Below are 16774 nucleotides of genomic sequence, written 5' to 3'. Positions count from 1 at the left end.
CAAGGAGCAGAAAAGCAGCCACGGCCGTGCCAGTCTGTTAGCCAGGATAGTGGGCAGGTACTGGACGGAGGCCGGGAGGACCCGGGTTCAACCGGGTGGGAACTCCTGGGGTGACTCCCTCAGCCCACCCTACCCCACTGCGGTTACCCCGTGAGTGAATTGGGGGGAGGTTTCCCTGCAAGACAGCCTGAGTCCTGGAGAAGTGCTGGGTGGAAATCTAAGAGATGCAGATTGAAGGGAGATCCATCCGGCATCCTCTTGCGTCTCCATCCCCACACAAGCAGCAAATGGGTTCAGATGATGCCAGGGAAAGGAATAACTTAGCACAGGGGCTGATTTGTGGTTAGGGGTGAAAAGGCAGTAAGAGGAAACAGGGCGGGCCTTGAACCCAGCAGGCTTGCCCGCTCCTGAACACATGGAAGAAACTCAACTCTGCTGGCAGGAGGCTCGACTCCTCAACCCTTCCCCGTGTGTGTGTGTGCGCTTACGAAGCACCGAAGGTGTTCCAGGGCAGCAAAGTGCAAAGATCTAAAACACCCAACAGTGATTCCCGCCCGCAGGGCTGTAATCTTAAGTGGCACTTTGTGAAATTAAGAAAAGAAAAACCACCCCCTAATTCTTTGTACTGTTACTAATGCTGCACGAACAGACACGTTCACAGAAGCAGCCATCGGGGAAGGCTCTGAAGGAGCAGGGATGGGAAACGTTAACTCCCAAGCGAGGCGGCAGCTCAGCAGAGAATGAGGATTTTTTCCCAACTTGTTTTTTTCAGAAAAAAGGGGCACCAGGGAGACATCGCTCCCGCTCTGCTCATCCTGTGGCTCTCCCGAGATTATAGATCACCAGGGTCGGAGGGGACCTTAGACATCCTCCCATCTAGCTCGATGCCCACCACCACATCCTCAAGAGACCTCCATGCAGCCACCTGGGAGCACGTGGCCTCTGGCAGAGAAAAAGGAGGGTCCCTCCTACCCTCTGAGCACCTCCTGGACGTGTGGGTGGGCTTCAACACCCAGATGCCCCCTGCCCACATGGCCATTACTGGGAATTCTGGGAGGGAGACCAGACTAGTCGGAGAAGACTGCCTTGCCTTGCAAGCAATGACTCCCTTTGCACCTCACCTGGGACAGCCCCTCTCCCTTCCGGTCGCTGCAGCCAAGGCCTGTTAGCCCCCTTCCCCTGGGCAGGGCACCATTTGGAGATCTGGCCTTCCTTGGGGCAGGAGGGTGACCCAGGATTGGCGGAGGACCCGGACGGGCAGGGTCTTCTCCCCAGGCTTGTGGGATACTCTCAAGGTTTCTCAGGGGGCACCCCAGGGGTCTGGCATCCAGCCCAAACATCTGTCCCTGGATGGAGAAGCATCTCCTCAAACCGAGTCGGGGCAAGGACAGGCGTGGATACCAACCCTGGGGCACAAGGCTACGGGAGCGGCCAACCAGGAGCACAGGTCCCTTCGCCCCAGGGCAGAGGGTGCCCAGATGCGCTCCGTGAGGTTGCACCTCCTCTGCTGCTCAGTCAGGCTGGGGCCGGTAGGCTCTGTCGTCAACGCTCTTCGGCCAGAGAGAGTTATAGATATTGGGGCGCACCACATGGAGGTAAGGTCCTCTGGGATGCAGCTGTGGGAGACTGGGGGGCTTCCTCTGACCCCTGGAAGCACGAGCCAGCACCCAACAGGGCCCTCCTGGGTGAAGGGGGGCTTTTGCAAACCTGCTTTCCAGGAACGCGGGAGCTGCTGGATGGCCTTCCCTGCAAGGGGCAGGAAGAGCGAAGCATCAGGCGCTCATTAAGGCTGGTGCGACAGAGACATCAGGAAGCGCCTCTCTGCCTTAAAACAAAATAGGCTGGCATCCATCCACAACCATCTGTCTCTGTTTTTCGTGCTTGCTCTGTGGGAACCCCCACACTGGTGGCTATTTTGAAAATGAATTCTGTTTCTTTGGGCCAGAGCTGCTGCCCCAGGGAAAGACTTCTGGAAACTCACGGAATTTGCAGGCGCTTACATCTGGGGCAGCATCCAGCACTGGGGGCGGGGGCACCTGGCTCTCCCGCAAGGGATGGGAGCACGGCAGGATGAGGTGGGAATCCTGGGACTCAGCACCCCCCCACCCCAGCCTCCACGAGATAGGAACCCAACTGCGGCTCTCACTGGTGCACCATTCTGGGGCCCCGCCCTGCAGCCACATGGGCGAAAGAAGGGCAGGAGGAGGGTAGAGCCTCACAGTCCATACCAGCCCTGCCCGCAAGGTCGATTTCACTGCAAGTGACTCCCCCCAAAATCACGGACAAATTGCCCCCTTTGGTGCCGCAATTTTACTTGGCTTCCTTTGCTGGAAAGAAATCCGAACAGTCTAAAATAGTCAGAAAGTTTCGCTTGATTATGAACCAAACACATTACTATCCTTTATCAAGTCTTCCATCTGAAAAATTACAGGAGTCGACACTTCCTCTTTTTTTCAATTAAGGTGGCAAATATCTCTGACAAATTAATCAAAACAATCGCTCTCCAAACACTGATTTATTCTAGTGGCCTTAATTAGATCTTGATGGCCAACTGTGAAAATTAGGGCCTATAATTCGCAAGTTATGGTAACGCGCTGATGTTTATTAACCTCATGGCTTCAAACAGAACATTTCACGTTTTAATGCACCTTCGGAGAAATCCCCTGCAACCGAGCCTGTTACAACCGTTCCCAAATTACATTTTCCCCCTCTGCACGCTGGACGAAAAATATTCAGACGTAGAAAAAGTCGAACCAAACGGACAATCCCCAGCAGGTTGATTCCACGCTGAAAGGCAGAGCCTGTGGTCCCATTCAAGATCCACAGAAAATCCCAGAAGACAAATTTGGAAACGTCTGGAAAATTGGTTGAGACCGATCTTCCAGTATGTGGTTTCCTTGATCGGAGCCTGTCATTCATACATACACACATAGGTAAAGGTAAAGGTTTCCCTTGACATTAAGTCCAGTCGTGTCCGACTCTCGGGGGCGGTGCTCATCTCTGTTTCAAAGCTGAAGAGCCGGCGTTGTCCATAGGACACTTCCGTGGTCATGTGGCCGGCATGACTAAATGGAATGCCGTTACCTGCCCGCTGAAGTGGTACCTATCAATCTACTCACATTTGCATGTTTTCGAACTGCTAGGTTGGCAGGAGCTGGGACTAGCAACGGGAGCTCACCCCATCACGCGGATTTGAACCACCAACCTTCCGATCAGCAAGCCCAGCAGCTGGGCGGTTCACAATAAAACAGTTTAAAATTCAATAAAATCAAAAATAATATCATTAATCCATAAATATCAACATCAATGAATAATTATAAAATGTAATGAGATCCATCCAACAACCTAAGAGACGGCTTTATACGTGGACTTCACCAGATGGGCAACACCGAAATCAGATTGACTACATCCTTTGCAGCCAAAGGTTGCGGACATCTGTACAGTCGGCAAAAACAAGACCCGGAGCTGACTGTAGTTCCGATCACGAACTTCTTATTGCACAATTTAGGATCAGACTAAAGAGATTAGGGAAGACCCACAGATCAGCTAGATGAGCTCACTAATATTCCTAAGGAATATGCAGTGGAGGTGAAGAATAGATTTAAGGGACTGGACTTAGTAGATAGGGTCCCGGAAGAACTATGGACAGAAGTTGGCAGCATTGTTCAGGAGGCAGCAACAAAATACATCCCAAAGAAAGAGAAAACCAAGAAGGCAAAATGGCTGTCTGCTGAGACACTAGAAGTAGCCCAAGAAAGAAGGAAAGCAAAAGGCAACAGTGATAGGGGGAGATATGCCCAATTAAATGCAAAATTCCAGAGGTTAGCCAGAAGAGATAAGGAATTATTTTTAAACAAGCAATGCGCGGAAGTCGAAGAAGACAATAGAATAGGAAGAACAAGAGACCTCTTCCAGAAAATTAGAAACATCGGAGGTAAATTCCAGGCAAAAATGGGTATGATCAAAAACAAAGTTGGCAAGGACCTAACAGAGGAAGAAGAGATCAAGAAAAGGTGGCAAGAATATATGGAAGACCTGTATAGGAAGGATAACAATATCGGGGACAGCTTTGACAGTGTGGTCAGTGAGCTAGAGCCAGACATCCTGAAGAGTGAGGTTGAATGGGCCTTGAGAAGCATTGCTAATAACAAGGCAGCAGGAGACGACGGCATCCCAGCTGAACTGTTCAAAATCTTGCAAGATGATGCTGTCGAGGTAATGCATGCTATATGCCAGCAAATTTGGAAAACACAAGAATGGCCATCAGACTGGAAAAAATCAACTTATATCCCCATACCAAAAAAGGGAAACACTAAAGAATGTTCAAACTATCGAACAGTGGCACTCATTTCACATGCCAGGAAGGTAATGCTCAAGATCCTGCAAGGTAGACTTCAGCAGTTCATGGAGTGAGAATTGCCAGACGTACAAGCTGGGTTTAGAAAAGGCAGAGGAACTAGGGACCAAATTGCCAATATCCGCTGGATAATGGAAAAAGCCAGGGAGTTTCAGAAAAACATCTATTTCTGTTTTACTGACTATTCTAAAACCTTTGACTGTGTGGACCATAACAAATTGTGGCAAGTTCTTAGCGGTATGGGGATACCAAGTCATCTTGTCTGCCTCCTGAAGAATCTGTATAACGACCAAGTAGCAACAGTAAGAACAGACCTCGGAACAACGGACTGGTTTAAGATTGGGAACGGAGTACGGCAGAGCTGTATCCTCTCACCCTACCTATTCAACTTGTGCGCAGAACACATCATGCGACGTGCTGGGCTTGAGGAATCCAAGGCTGGATTTAAAATCGCTGGAAGAAACTTTAACAGTCTCAGATATGCAGATGATACCACTTTGATGGCTGAAAGCGAAGAGGAACTGAGGAGCCTTATGATGAAGGTGAAAGAAGAAAGTGCAAAAGCTGGCTTGCAGCTAAACCTCAAAAAAACCAAGATTATGATTGATAACTGGCAGCTTCATTGATAACTGGCAAATAGAGGGAGAAAATGTAGAAGCAGTGAAAGACTTTGTATTTCTAGGTGCGAAGATTACTGCAGATGCTGACTGCAGTCAGGAAATCAGAAGACGCTTAATCCTTGGGAGAAGAGCAATGACCAATCTTGATAAAATAGTCAAGAGCAGAGACATCACACTGACAACAAAGGTCCGCATAGTTAAAGCAATGGTGTTCCCCATAGTAACATGGCTGCGAGAGCTGGACCATAAGGAAGGCTGAGCAAAGGAAGATAGATGCTTTTGAACTGTGGTGTTGGAGGAAAATTGTGAGAGTGCCTTGGACTGCAAGAAGATCCAACCAGTCCATCCTCCAGGAAATAAAGCCGGACTGCTCACTTGAGGGAACGATATTAAAGGCAAAACTGAAATACTTTGGCCACATAATGAGAAGACAGGACACCCTGGAGAAGATGCTGATGCTGGGGAGAGTGGAGGGCAAAAGGAAGAGGGGCCGACCAAGGGCAAGGTGGATGGATGATATTCTGGAGGTGACGGACTCGTCCCTGGGGGAGCTGGGGGTGTTGACGACCGACAGGAAGCTCTGGCGTGGGCTGGTCCACGAAGTCACGAAGAGTCGGAAGCGACTAAACGAATAAACAACAACGAGATCCAAGTAATGGCAGATCTAATACCACCCAAAGGGGAAAAAGACCGGCCTCGGCAGGACTAGGGAGCCAACCAACCCCAAGAGTGGCTCTTGGTAAATCATGGTTATGGCTTGTGTTGCATGCAATCAAGAAGCACAGCTTAGTTGATAAACTATGGTTAGGAAAGCTGTGATTTATCCTGGGGTGAGAAGCACAGCCTTAAACGTTCAGATACAGGAACAGCTGGAACGTAAGGGCCAACGAGATGCGGTTGTACAGCTTGGGTCCATCAAAATGCCTGATTCTCTCGGACAGCACAGTGACGTCTCTCCCCGAATCTGGCTGGATTTCAATTGCATGCTTTTGTTTCCTTCAGGTGGGGAAGAGCAAAGAGGAGGCCTCTGCACCAGGAAATTGCTCTGCCCATCTGCGTAACGCTGCCCTTGGGCTGCCAGGTGGCACCGGCCAGGAGGGTTAACCTGACATAAAGCTAAAATGGCTCTAGATAGACAAACGAATGTTATTAAGCGACACAAGCTTTTGTGAGCTACAGCTGATTTCATCCACGTGTAGCTGTGGTTCACAAATGCTTCTGTAAAAGTTACCAAATTTTGGGCTACCACGGACCAACACTGGCTCTTCTCCTACCATGTCTAGATGGCTCTGTGGACATCTAAATGGTTTTTCCATCAGAAAGCAAAATTGTCCATCTTCCCTTCCTCGCTGACGCAGACAGTTAGCACCAGCTCCAGCCAAGAGCTTACAACATCCCATGTGTGTAGGCCAAGGAAACAGATAGCTCTCCTCTTCGTTTCCAGCCAACCAGGGCTGAGCAAAATTGAGATCCATGCGAGAGTTAAAGTTAATCCCAATGCTCGGAGGATCTCCGTGGGCCTGCCAACTCTTCCCCAGCACCGCATCCCCATCCAGGAGCCCAGTTCTGCTGCCCGGTCACAGGAGGGCAATCGGCCTGGCTTTACCACCACAAAAGCAGCAGAGAGAGGGTGGTTGGGATCACAGCCCCCATAAGCCTCTCCCACTGTGCTCCGGGGGCACCGGACGCCACTGAGTACCCAGACCCCCGAGCCCCGGTCAGCACAGTGGAAGGAGGTGGGCACTGGGCTCCAAGGTCTCAGAGGGCTCATCCTGGGACGTGCTGGGGCATTATTACAGCTCAAGAAAGCTTTCTTCTGAGGAAGGCGCGCTCCTCAAACGCTCAAGGCTAATTAGATCTGCGCCCCTCTGCTCGAGGGCCCGACTTGAAGCCGTTCTGGACTCCATCAGCGCAAGCTGTGCAACCCCGAGTTTTCAGCCTTCCTTTTGGAAGGACCTGCTTTAACGCAGCCGCCGCCCAAGAGCAGCTGCATTATTGCCCGCAGCAGACACGCCTGGCCGCATCTGCGCACCCCAAAACCGAAGGGGAGAGAAGAACAGCTGCCTTTTGCAGCTGCAGGGCTGGCTGGGGAGCAGAGGTGGTCCTGGAGCTCTGCTGGAACACCTTTGCCCCAAAACGAAGCCCCCACCCCGTAGGGGTGTGTTGTGTGTGTTTCTGCAAAGCTGGTTATCAACACACTGACTCTGAGGCTGAAAGAGATAAGCGCAACTGCGCGGCAGAGAGATAAGGCACCGGGACGCTTATCTTGCCACTGATGAGAACTCCTGGCTGCAAACCATATATTGGAGAATCTAAGTAGGTTTTTCCTGAACTCTGGGCAGGGAGGGGGAAGACAGAGGTGAGGAGAGGAAGGAGAGGGGTCTCTGCGCCTGGATCATCCCTGGCAGAATTCGCGCTGCTAAACCTACGTCTCTTCGCTGCGCACGGGATCCGGCTTCAAGCAGGGATTCGTGACCGGCCTGCAGGGAGAGCCCGGGGCCAAAGCCTTCCCACTGAGGAGGGAAATTGGGGTCCCAGAAAGTATTAACCCAAGCCGGAGCAGGGCCACAGCCTTTAGGCCTTGCAGTGTTAACCTCCAGCAGGATGATAATCTGGAGAACGGGTCCTTGTGTGCGTGTGTGTGCAACCCCCCTCACTGGCCAGCTGAGCTACTGCACAAAGCTCGGCTGTGCCACGGCTGAACCGGGAGTGGGGGGTGGGCGGGGGATTACAAAACACGGCTGCGGGTGCTCTGATGGTGGGAAGAGCCTGGGCACCAGGCGGGGGGCAACCCGGGATGTCCCAGGGTGGGCGGGGCCGAGCGTGAGGGCACAATCCCGTGCCCCCTCCCCTGTGCTCCAGGCAGGCAGACGCCAGGAGGGCCAGCTGGTACATCAGGTCCAACCCCTGTCGTTTGAGGCTTTTTAAATAAGGGACTAAGACATCCACTCCCGTTCCAATCTGCAGCTTCCCCCACAGCCTCAGAGCACGGAACGTAATTGTGGCTGACGTCAGCTCCCCAACAATCATCTCCACCTCTATCTGCCGATTTCCCCAGGTACGTTTTTAAAATATGCCATCTCCTGATGCATCGCCCTATAAAAAACACATGCATGCACACAGACCTGCACGGCGCCCTCTCTTTTTGAACCTAACCACCACAAATGCTTTTTCAGGTGCCTCCCAGACAAAGAACTGGCTGGAGAATGACAGATCCTATGGCAGAAGCTCGCTGTTCAGAGGGATATCGCAAACCTGCATGCAGAAACCTGGTCAGATTTCCTCTCTGTTCCTATAAAAAGCAGTTAGATGCACTTTCAAATCATCAGCGGTTGGGAAAACAGAACCGTTTGTTCAAGGCTATGCACAAGAGCCGGTAAAGGCAGAAGCAATTCTCTTCATGTGGATTTCAGCCACTGTAAATCCCACTCAAGGAAAATGTCACAGCACGGGGGGCGGGGGGGAGGCAGAACGGGCAAAGGGAACGGAAAATCTGGGGTCCCATCTGCATGGATTTCCAAAACAGCTTTTGCTGCAGAAGCATTAGATGTGGAGCAATGCACGGAAATTAGAAAGAATTTAGTCGCCACTCACTACGCCGTGAGGGGATGCGCTTGGCTTCAGCTTAGCTCATGGTGTGAGCCCGGCCAGTCTGGTTTCAGAACTGTGGTTTAGCATGTTGTGAGAAGCTGGCTGATTGTGGCACATTTGGACAGACGGTGATTTAGTGTGGCGAATGAAGCAAGGACTCCACCCACGTGGAGAGCACCTTACGGCATTCTGCTAGTCACGGAGAGGGAGGACCGCTTACCTGGGCGTCCATCAGGAGCTGCGTCATCAGCGACATGGACTTCTTCAGGGTGCTGTTCTCACTGGGCAGGAAGGCGTGGTTGTCTTCATCCAGAGCTTTGGCCTTGTGGACGATGAAGTCGGAGATCTGGTCATTCAAAGTGTGGAGCGACTGCACAGCTGAGGAGCAAGGGAGAAAAGAGGGGTCACTTCCAGCAGGCGGGAGCTGGGGTTCGAGAGCTGGGGACGGGTGGGCGTTCCCTGCCACCTTCAACCACGAAGTCAGAGAAATGCTAAAGAAATCAGAAACCAAGCAGAGAAATGGAACCTCGAGGCTATTTCCAGGGCACAGGATGGTGGGGAGAGCCAAGCCCTTGAAAACTCTTCTTCAGCCTCAGCGATGGAGAACCTGGCCTCTAGAAGCCGAGCAACGCCCAAGAGACCCAGCTGGAAGGACTGTTGTTCTGCAACATCTGGAGGGATGCAGATTCTCCACTCCACACCTTGCAAACGCAGCAGAGGAAGGGCAGAGAGGTCCTCGGAGGAGCCCCTGCTTCTCCATCACCACCCCTTAGCTAGCTAGGATCTTGGGCTCTGGCCTGTGCGGGGAAGGGTCAAGGAGCAATCATCTCTGCGAGAGGATCCTGCTTCAGCTCCATCTTGGCTGCTGGTGGGGTAAAACCCACTTTGGACACCAAGCCTTTCAAGTTGTTTTGTAATCGATGCCCAGGTGCCCACTGCTCTCCCTCCCCCCACCCCCAGCAAGGCAAGACCACTCTTTCTCCCTACTGATAGAAAGAGCAAAGAGGAATTGGAAAACCCTGCAAACAGCAGCAGCCGTTGCTTTCAAGGATCTACGGACAAACAGGAATTTGGCCACGATGCAGAAGTTGAGCTGTGCCCTCAACACCCCTTCCGCTTTTCACGTCTGGAGTTAAAACTAGCTTGCAAAATTTAACCAGGAGGCTAGTGAATTCTGCCCCCGTCCGGACACTTTGGCCACTCACAAACCGTTCCCGTGTCGGGTGATGTCACGGCGTGCTGAATTAGCCACGCTTGCCCAGGATCGCGCAACGCGTTACACCCAAACCAAACAAGCCGTGCTACGGCTAGGTTCGCCCAGGAGCTTCCGCCACCGCAGGGCTTGCTGGGGTTCTGCCTCGTCCGCGGGGGGGCCCGGCCTCCCGGAGCCGCTCCTCCGGGGCAGCGCCTGGCGACCCTCTCACGGCAACGGGGCGCGTTGCTTCTGCCCGCTCGGGAGAACCCAGCGAGCTCGCAACCGCCAAAGCGGAGACAAGCCCGAGCCCCTCCCTCGAAGCCAGGCCCCGGGGCGAAGCGGCTGCGCCGGCCCCTCTGCCCGCCGTGGCCCCGCCGGGGGAAGGCGGCCCGCGGCCCTCCCTGCCGGCCCTGAAGCGCGCCCGGCTGCCCTCAGAGGAGGGGCGCGGCTGCCCGAGCCCGGCGCGGCCATCGAGCCCCCTCGAAGCGCAGGAGGGCGGGCTGGCCGGGGCCAACCCGGTCCCTCTCGCCATCGCTTCCTCGCCTCCGGCCGCGGCCGCACCCGCCGGGAAAGGCGCCCGCCCGCCCAAGGCGGTAGCCCGCTCGGAAGGCCGCAGGGCCGGGCTCTCCGGCGCCCCGCGGCCAGCGCTGGCCCTCAGCCCGTCCCGAGGGGGCGCGGGGCTTCGTTCGGGGTCGGGGGTCCCCTGCCTCCCGACAACCCCGACCCAGGAAGGGGGGAGCCGCCGCCGCCGCCCTCACGCAAGCTGGGGAAGGCGCGGCCTCCACCCCGGGGCCCCCGCTTGCCTCCGAGCCGCAGCGCCGGTCCCCGCGGCGGGGGTCGGGCGAGGCCCGCGCCCAGCCCAAGTCTCGCCTCCGCGGGCAGGCGCGGCCTTTCGGGCGAGGCCTCCCCTTCCCCCTCCCCCTCCCCGCTGGGGCCCTCGGGGGCCTGCCGGGCGGGTTCCTCCGCGGGGCTCAGTGCGGAGAGCAGCGGCCGCCGCGGGGAGGGCGCCGCGCGTCCGCTGCCCCCCGGAGGCCCAGTCCGGCGCCGTAGTCCGGGCAAGGCGGCCGCTGCCAGGCTGTTCCCGGGCGGGGAAGGCCGGGCGCTCGCCCCCGCGCAGCCAGGCCAGCCTCGGGGCGCCTCCGACGGCTCCCCTTCGCTGCGGCGAGCTCCCAAGGGAAGGGCGCGCGGGGCTCACCGGCTCCCTCGCTGGCCTCGCGTCCGGAGCTCGACGGGTCCTGCCCGCTGACGAGCCCGGCGGCGGCCACCGGCCAGGGCCAGGCGCGCCCCCCGGGGGGCTTCGAGGCCGGCGGCCGCACCTGCCGCCTCCGCTCCGTCCCCGCGCCTGAGGCCCCGGGCCGGCGCTCTCCCGCGGCTGAGCCTGCCCTGCGGGAGCCCGAACGGCGGCCCCGGAAATTGGGGCTGGCGTCGGAGGGGCCGGGGCTGCGCCGCGAAGGCTTCCCGCGCCCCGGCCGAGCGAGCGCCCCCCCCCCCCGCGGGCAGGGCTGCTTCCGAGCAAAGAGCGCCAGCCCCGTCGTGGCTGCCCCGGCCGCGAACTATCGCCTGGGGCTCGCCCGGGTGGCTCCCGCGCCCCCTGGAGGCGACGGGCTGGAAACCAGGGGGCTGCGAGTTCGAGTCCTGCCTTGGGCACAAAGCCGGCCGGGCGACCTTGGGCCGGTCCCGCTCTCTCAGCCCAACCCACCTCACAGGGTTGTTGTTGTGGGGAAAGGAGGAGGAGGAAGGAGAATTAGGGATGTTCGCTGCCTTGAGATATTTATAAAAATTATGAAGGGATAAAAAATAAATAAAAATAAGCTCTGCCCAGTGCACATCCATGGTGACTTGGCTTAGCACCAGCGTAGGGCAGATCTGGGGGGCAGACTAGAGCCCCCCCCCAACTCACCTGAAATGCCCCCCCCCCCAGCCTTTGGCTACCTTCTTCAGCCTTACCTACTGCAGCATCACTTGGAAAGGCGGTTTTGACACACACCAGGCTAAACCACAAAATGGCTCATGCCACGTAACCCCAGGCAATTGTGGTTTATTTTGCAAATCAGCGAATGAAAGCACGGCTTAGCTAGCTGAACGCTGGGCGGCCTGCTCCGTGAGAGCGGCTCAGCTAATCCCCAGGTTGCTTGCCTGTGAGCAAAGCGCCGCCGGAGCAGCTCATGGGTGGTTTGCCTTTTCCTGGGATACGATTCAGCTCCCCCCCACGCCCCCATTGGGAGGATCTCCTGCCTAAGAACATAAAACGCAATGACGTCTCTACCCGAAGGAGTATGAGCGGGTATGCCTGGACACAAATTTTAAAGTACTGCTGAAACCTCCCAAGACCACGGAGGCCTCACGGGGACCTCACAGATTGCACTGGTTTCCGCAGGGAATCCCGGGAAGGAGAGCGTGGGTGCCCGGTGAGCTTTGGCGACTGTGCACAAGTACAGACAATGTCCATGGTTAGGAAAAGGGGCAGTGCTTGCGATGCCCCAGTGCAGAAAAGGCTGCTGGCTTGCAGGACACCCTGGCAGGGTCCTTCTGGAGGGCACCATCTGGGCTTTCATGCCATTCCCACAGCCATGTAATTCTGGGAGAGGAAACGAGGGAACAGCCCACCAAAACCATTGTGGGAACATCAGTCACCGCCGGAAGAGAGGCTCAGAAGGCCCAAGTCCCCTGGCGGAGGCCTTGCATGCCAGCAACTCGCTCTTGCTTGGTTAATATCAGGGAAAAAACCTGGTGCTGCCCTTTGGCGGGGGGGGGGGGGGGTGATACATGATACGAAGCCAGTTATCCATAGACGTTAATTTCAGATTAATGGTTTCTGGAAGCTTCTGTGAAGCTTGCAGGGGCTGACTTCCCAGGCCTGGTATGAATGCGGCCTTCTCCCCCCACAAAATGTCAAAATTCCCTTGGGTGCGGATTTGCAGTTGCTTAAAAGAGACATCTTTTAGCATCTGAGAAGCAGAGAGCCCACCATAAAGGAGCGAGTTTTCAGCCAAGGAAGGCTGGTCTTCCCCTTGGACCCATCCCAAGGAATGCCTTGGCTCCGAAAGCGAATGCATGGCTTTTTCCGACACCTCCCCCAGGGCGATGGGCTGGGATGGAAGGAACCCTGTTAGATGAGATGCAAAGCAAGACGGGGGCAACGAGATTCTGCAGGGGGGCCGTCCGGACTCCTAGCAACGAGACAAAGCCGCTGCTTACGGCAGGGCCGGCCACCTTCTCCCATCCAAGAGCATCACCCGGAGATTGCGCAGGAGAATGCAGAAACCTGGAATTCTCTTCCTCAGCCGAGGCAGGACACCAGGCACCCCCAGTGAAGCTGACCTACAGAGGAGGGGGACAGAATAGCCGGAAGCACCGTGCGGGGGTGGTGGCGGTGAGGATTCAAACGCGCTGTCAAATACTCATTTTGTTGGGGGGAGGCAGAAGCTGCCCCTCCACAGAAGTTCCCACCAGACACACCAACGAACAGGAGATGGATCTAAAAGCAGCGAGCGTTGGAAGGGCAGCCCTCCACGGAGGGTCTCCTCCCCTGCCCACCAGGAGAAGATAACAGCAAGCGCACTAGAGCTGGGTGGGTGGGGGGACAGAAGGCTCAATGGGCATGGCACAGGGAAAGAGCATGGAGAACCTGTGCCAGCTGTGGGTTCAGATCCCAGACTTCCTTCCCTAACATCTTCGATAGTTAAACTAGCGGAGAGAACTTTTTTCCTTAAAAAAGGCAGTCTCCCTTGGGAAAGACCTTGCCCAGGGTTCTGTATAAGCCTCCACTAGCCTGTGTAAACGATGCGTAACTTCCGCGCAGGCCCCACAGCTTGGTCCTCTGGAGTAGCCGTCTTGCTGTAACCAGAGCATCCTGCAGAAAGTAGGGGTAATCTTTCAGATCACCACCTGCATTCTTAAAGAACAAGAATTCCACCAGGCAGCGGGTGCGTGTGTAAATGTACAACCTCAGATTGCACCCCTCTTTGTCTTTTAAATGTGACGACTTTCCTATTAAGATTTCCGGATGGGATGAAGTACACATAGTAACATTTCTTCTGCAGAATTCCATTACCATATGGAGCCATTTTTCTTGACACGAAGGTCAGTTCTCCTGAGTTTTCGAGAGAGCAATGGGCAGTTGGCTCTCCCTGACAGTAAAGGGCAAAATGAGTTATGAACAAGGCAAGAACAGCCATTTTTAGTAGTCAATCCCTCATCATCCTTCCTGGAAGATCAAGGCACGGGCAGGCTCAGAAGAGTCCCACAGGAGGAATTACAGCACATTTGACCAAGTTTCTATTATTCTCAATGGGGAAAAATTGTTTGAGAGATGGACCTGGATCATCTTCCCCCACAATTATCCTTCTTACCTGGGTGTGTTCAGCTGATTGAATTGGAATGGGGTTGGGAAAGGTCAGCGGGAACAGGAGTCAAAGCGCGGCCAGGAAACGCAGCAGACGTTGTCGTCGTCTTAATGGTCCCCAAATCTCCCAAGGAGGCATCTTCCTGCCACCAGCAAAGGGGTGCTACCATTTCTCCAGGCCCTCCTTTTTACTGGGCAAACTAGTTAGCTTTTTCTTCCCACCTGAATGGGGAGACCTTCTCCAATCCACCTCAGAACTCGGGACGGGCAAGCAGCGATGGATGGTAGCTCAGTGTCACAGTTGGGCCGAATCTTTGACATTCCAGATCGGGGCGGAAAAACTCCAGCCTGAAACCAGGGCCAAAAACACCGAGCCAGGCTGACAAGCGATCCAAGACAGTATAAGAAGTGCTTGTGATGGGACGCAGCCTGGCACAGTTGTGAGTCCCCTATCCTGCCCACAGAGGGCCCCAGGTTCGATTTCAGGATCTCAGGCAAGGTGGGGAAACTCTTGCCTGAACCCCAGATAGTTCCTTTGACTACGTAGCGTGTGGTCAACACATCAGCACTAGGAGAAAGTCGTGCAAAATATACTGGAAATGAATATCCTTCATTTGGCTTCAAAGCATGCTTTTGCAATCTTCCCTGGGCTGGAAATTATTCCCAAATGGAAGTTGGGGCAGGGGGGAGAAAAGAAACACCTTTCCTTTGCTCTCCTTCTACATACATACACTTATTTATTTACATCTTTAATTGTGCTTGTAAAAAATGGGTCCGCTGCCACGGAGCTGAACGTTTAATCTAAAGCCAGTTCCTTTCCTTGGTCTATGAGCCTGATGGAAAAAGTGGATGGAGGAGGCTCAGCTGGCAGAACGTGGTTACCGGAGTTGGCATTCTGCCGCGGGTATCGTTTTGAATGCACCCTCTAGCCAGACGTGGTAGGAATAGAATCGGGGGGACCTGCTTGGTTCACTACTCCGGGCCCCCAGCAGCAAGAGATGCTGAAATTGCTACACCTGCCTGGATGTTTTTGAACATCAAATCTCAACCAGAAGCGTGTTTCATCTTTGAGGTCAGAAGCCGGCACAACCTCAGCTTCCAGCCAGGCTCTGTCTCCCTCTTCTGGTGTACCCTGGATATCGCATGCCCCTTTGCATCTGAGGAATGGCTGGTCCAAACCAGGTTCTGCGTTAACGCTATCTGGGACAGTCCTGAAGAGACTGTCCTTGCATCCCAGAAGATCTGCACATGGCTCTCATTTACGCTTCACCTCCAGAGTTCAGCCCCATCGGTCAGTTCTTGAAGGTGATGTCCAGGGTCTCTCGGGAAAGTTCTTTGACCAACAGTGGGTCTTTGCTTTTCCTTCAAGGGTGCACGTGGGTTCTTCCTCTCTGATGCTGGCTTGTTCTTTTGATTGCAAGCACATTGGTGCACCAATGTGGGCTGGTACCCCAGCCTGCTTCACCTCAAATGGGTTATTCTATTGTTCCTCTGGTTCAAATCTCGAACCAGCGTGAGCTTCGTGTAGGCCAAGGTGATAGAACTATAGCGTTAGGAGGGGCACGGAGCCCCAGCATCCCAGACAGGGGGCTGTCTGGTACCCATCTGGGCATATCCAGTGAAGAGGAACCCACTCCTCCTTTGGTTTGCCTTCTGAACTGCTTTTATTTTAGGACTTAGCACCTTCCTTCCTTCAGTTATACCCACTATTGTGTTTCCTGCATTCTGGAACAAGAGAGAACAGGCCTTGACCTTCCTCTGTGTGACATCTTTCCAGGGACTTGAAGAGGTTTATTACATCCCCCTTCAGTCTTCTCTTCCCAAGGCTAAATATACCAAGCCCCCTCACTCTCTCCTGGAGGATGTCCTTCCCAGGCCCCTGGCCACCCCCACCGCCCTTCTTTGCACCGCTCCAGTGTCTAAAGGGTGGTAGCCAGGATGAAACATGGCCATTGAGGTCGGTTGAGACCAAATATGCGGGGATACAAGAAAGGATCTTTCTAGAGGGTCCATGTTGTTGGGGCGGGGGGATTGCCACCCTCTGCTCTGTTTCCCACTGATCATTTTTCTCTCAGTTCAGTGCAGCCGTCAGCACTGCAAAGGCCCAACCAAAACTGGATTAATTCAGGCTTCAAAATGGCAACATGAAAGCAGGGGAGTCTCTGGCATTCAACACAGCTGCTGGATTTGGGCCACCAGAGATCAGAAGCATGGTGCCTAAAAGCAAACCAAAGCTTGGTTATAAGGATGTGCATTTTCTGAACAATTTCAGTGAGAAAGCTCCATTAGTCAGTCATAGCAGAAACTAAACCGAAGATGCGCCAATCTGTTGGTGCTTTTAAGGGCAGAGCCCACCTATCAAATGCGTGAACGTAACTCCCACGGTTGCCACAGAGGAATTTAAAAATATCCCACTGATAGCTGCATGCAAGATTGCAAAGCAGAAAGCGTATGACTTGATGTTTCTCTATAAGCAAAGGAGGTGCCGTGTGTTAAATGTCTCTGTGTTAAACAGAATTCACAGCAGCAGCAACTGGTGAGTTATGCAAACACCAGCTCTCCTATGCGTAATTTAGCATGCACAAATTAAAGCCTGTCCTTGTTAAGATCTTTTGCTGAATCTTTTCTCCAGGTGCCCCCGCTCACTGCAGGAACATGATCTAATG

The 16774-nt window shown here is 54.3% G+C and overlaps 2 protein-coding genes across 2 annotated transcripts in view; one reads left to right on the top strand and one right to left on the bottom strand.

Annotated features, from left to right (window-relative positions):
* Positions 1 to 8917, bottom strand: part of KAZN (kazrin, periplakin interacting protein) — a 111303-nt gene extending 102386 nt beyond the window's left edge. The window contains exon 1 of the mRNA XM_063317479.1: positions 8789 to 8917. Coding sequence (XP_063173549.1) covers positions 8789 to 8824 — 36 coding nt within the window. The 5' untranslated portion in view covers positions 8825 to 8917. The remainder of the gene's footprint in view (positions 1 to 8788) is intronic.
* LOC134507016 (ATP-dependent RNA helicase DDX19B) overlaps positions 1 to 16774 on the top strand; it is a 445506-nt gene that overhangs the window by 269377 nt on the left and 159355 nt on the right. The gene's annotated exons all lie outside the window — the stretch shown is intronic.

This window comes from Candoia aspera, chromosome 18 (genome assembly GCF_035149785.1).
Source record: "Candoia aspera isolate rCanAsp1 chromosome 18, rCanAsp1.hap2, whole genome shotgun sequence".
NCBI classification, from domain to species: Eukaryota; Metazoa; Chordata; class Lepidosauria; order Squamata; family Boidae; genus Candoia; species Candoia aspera.
Note: the sequence above shows the minus strand (reverse complement) of the source record. Positions and strands in the feature narration are given on the sequence as shown.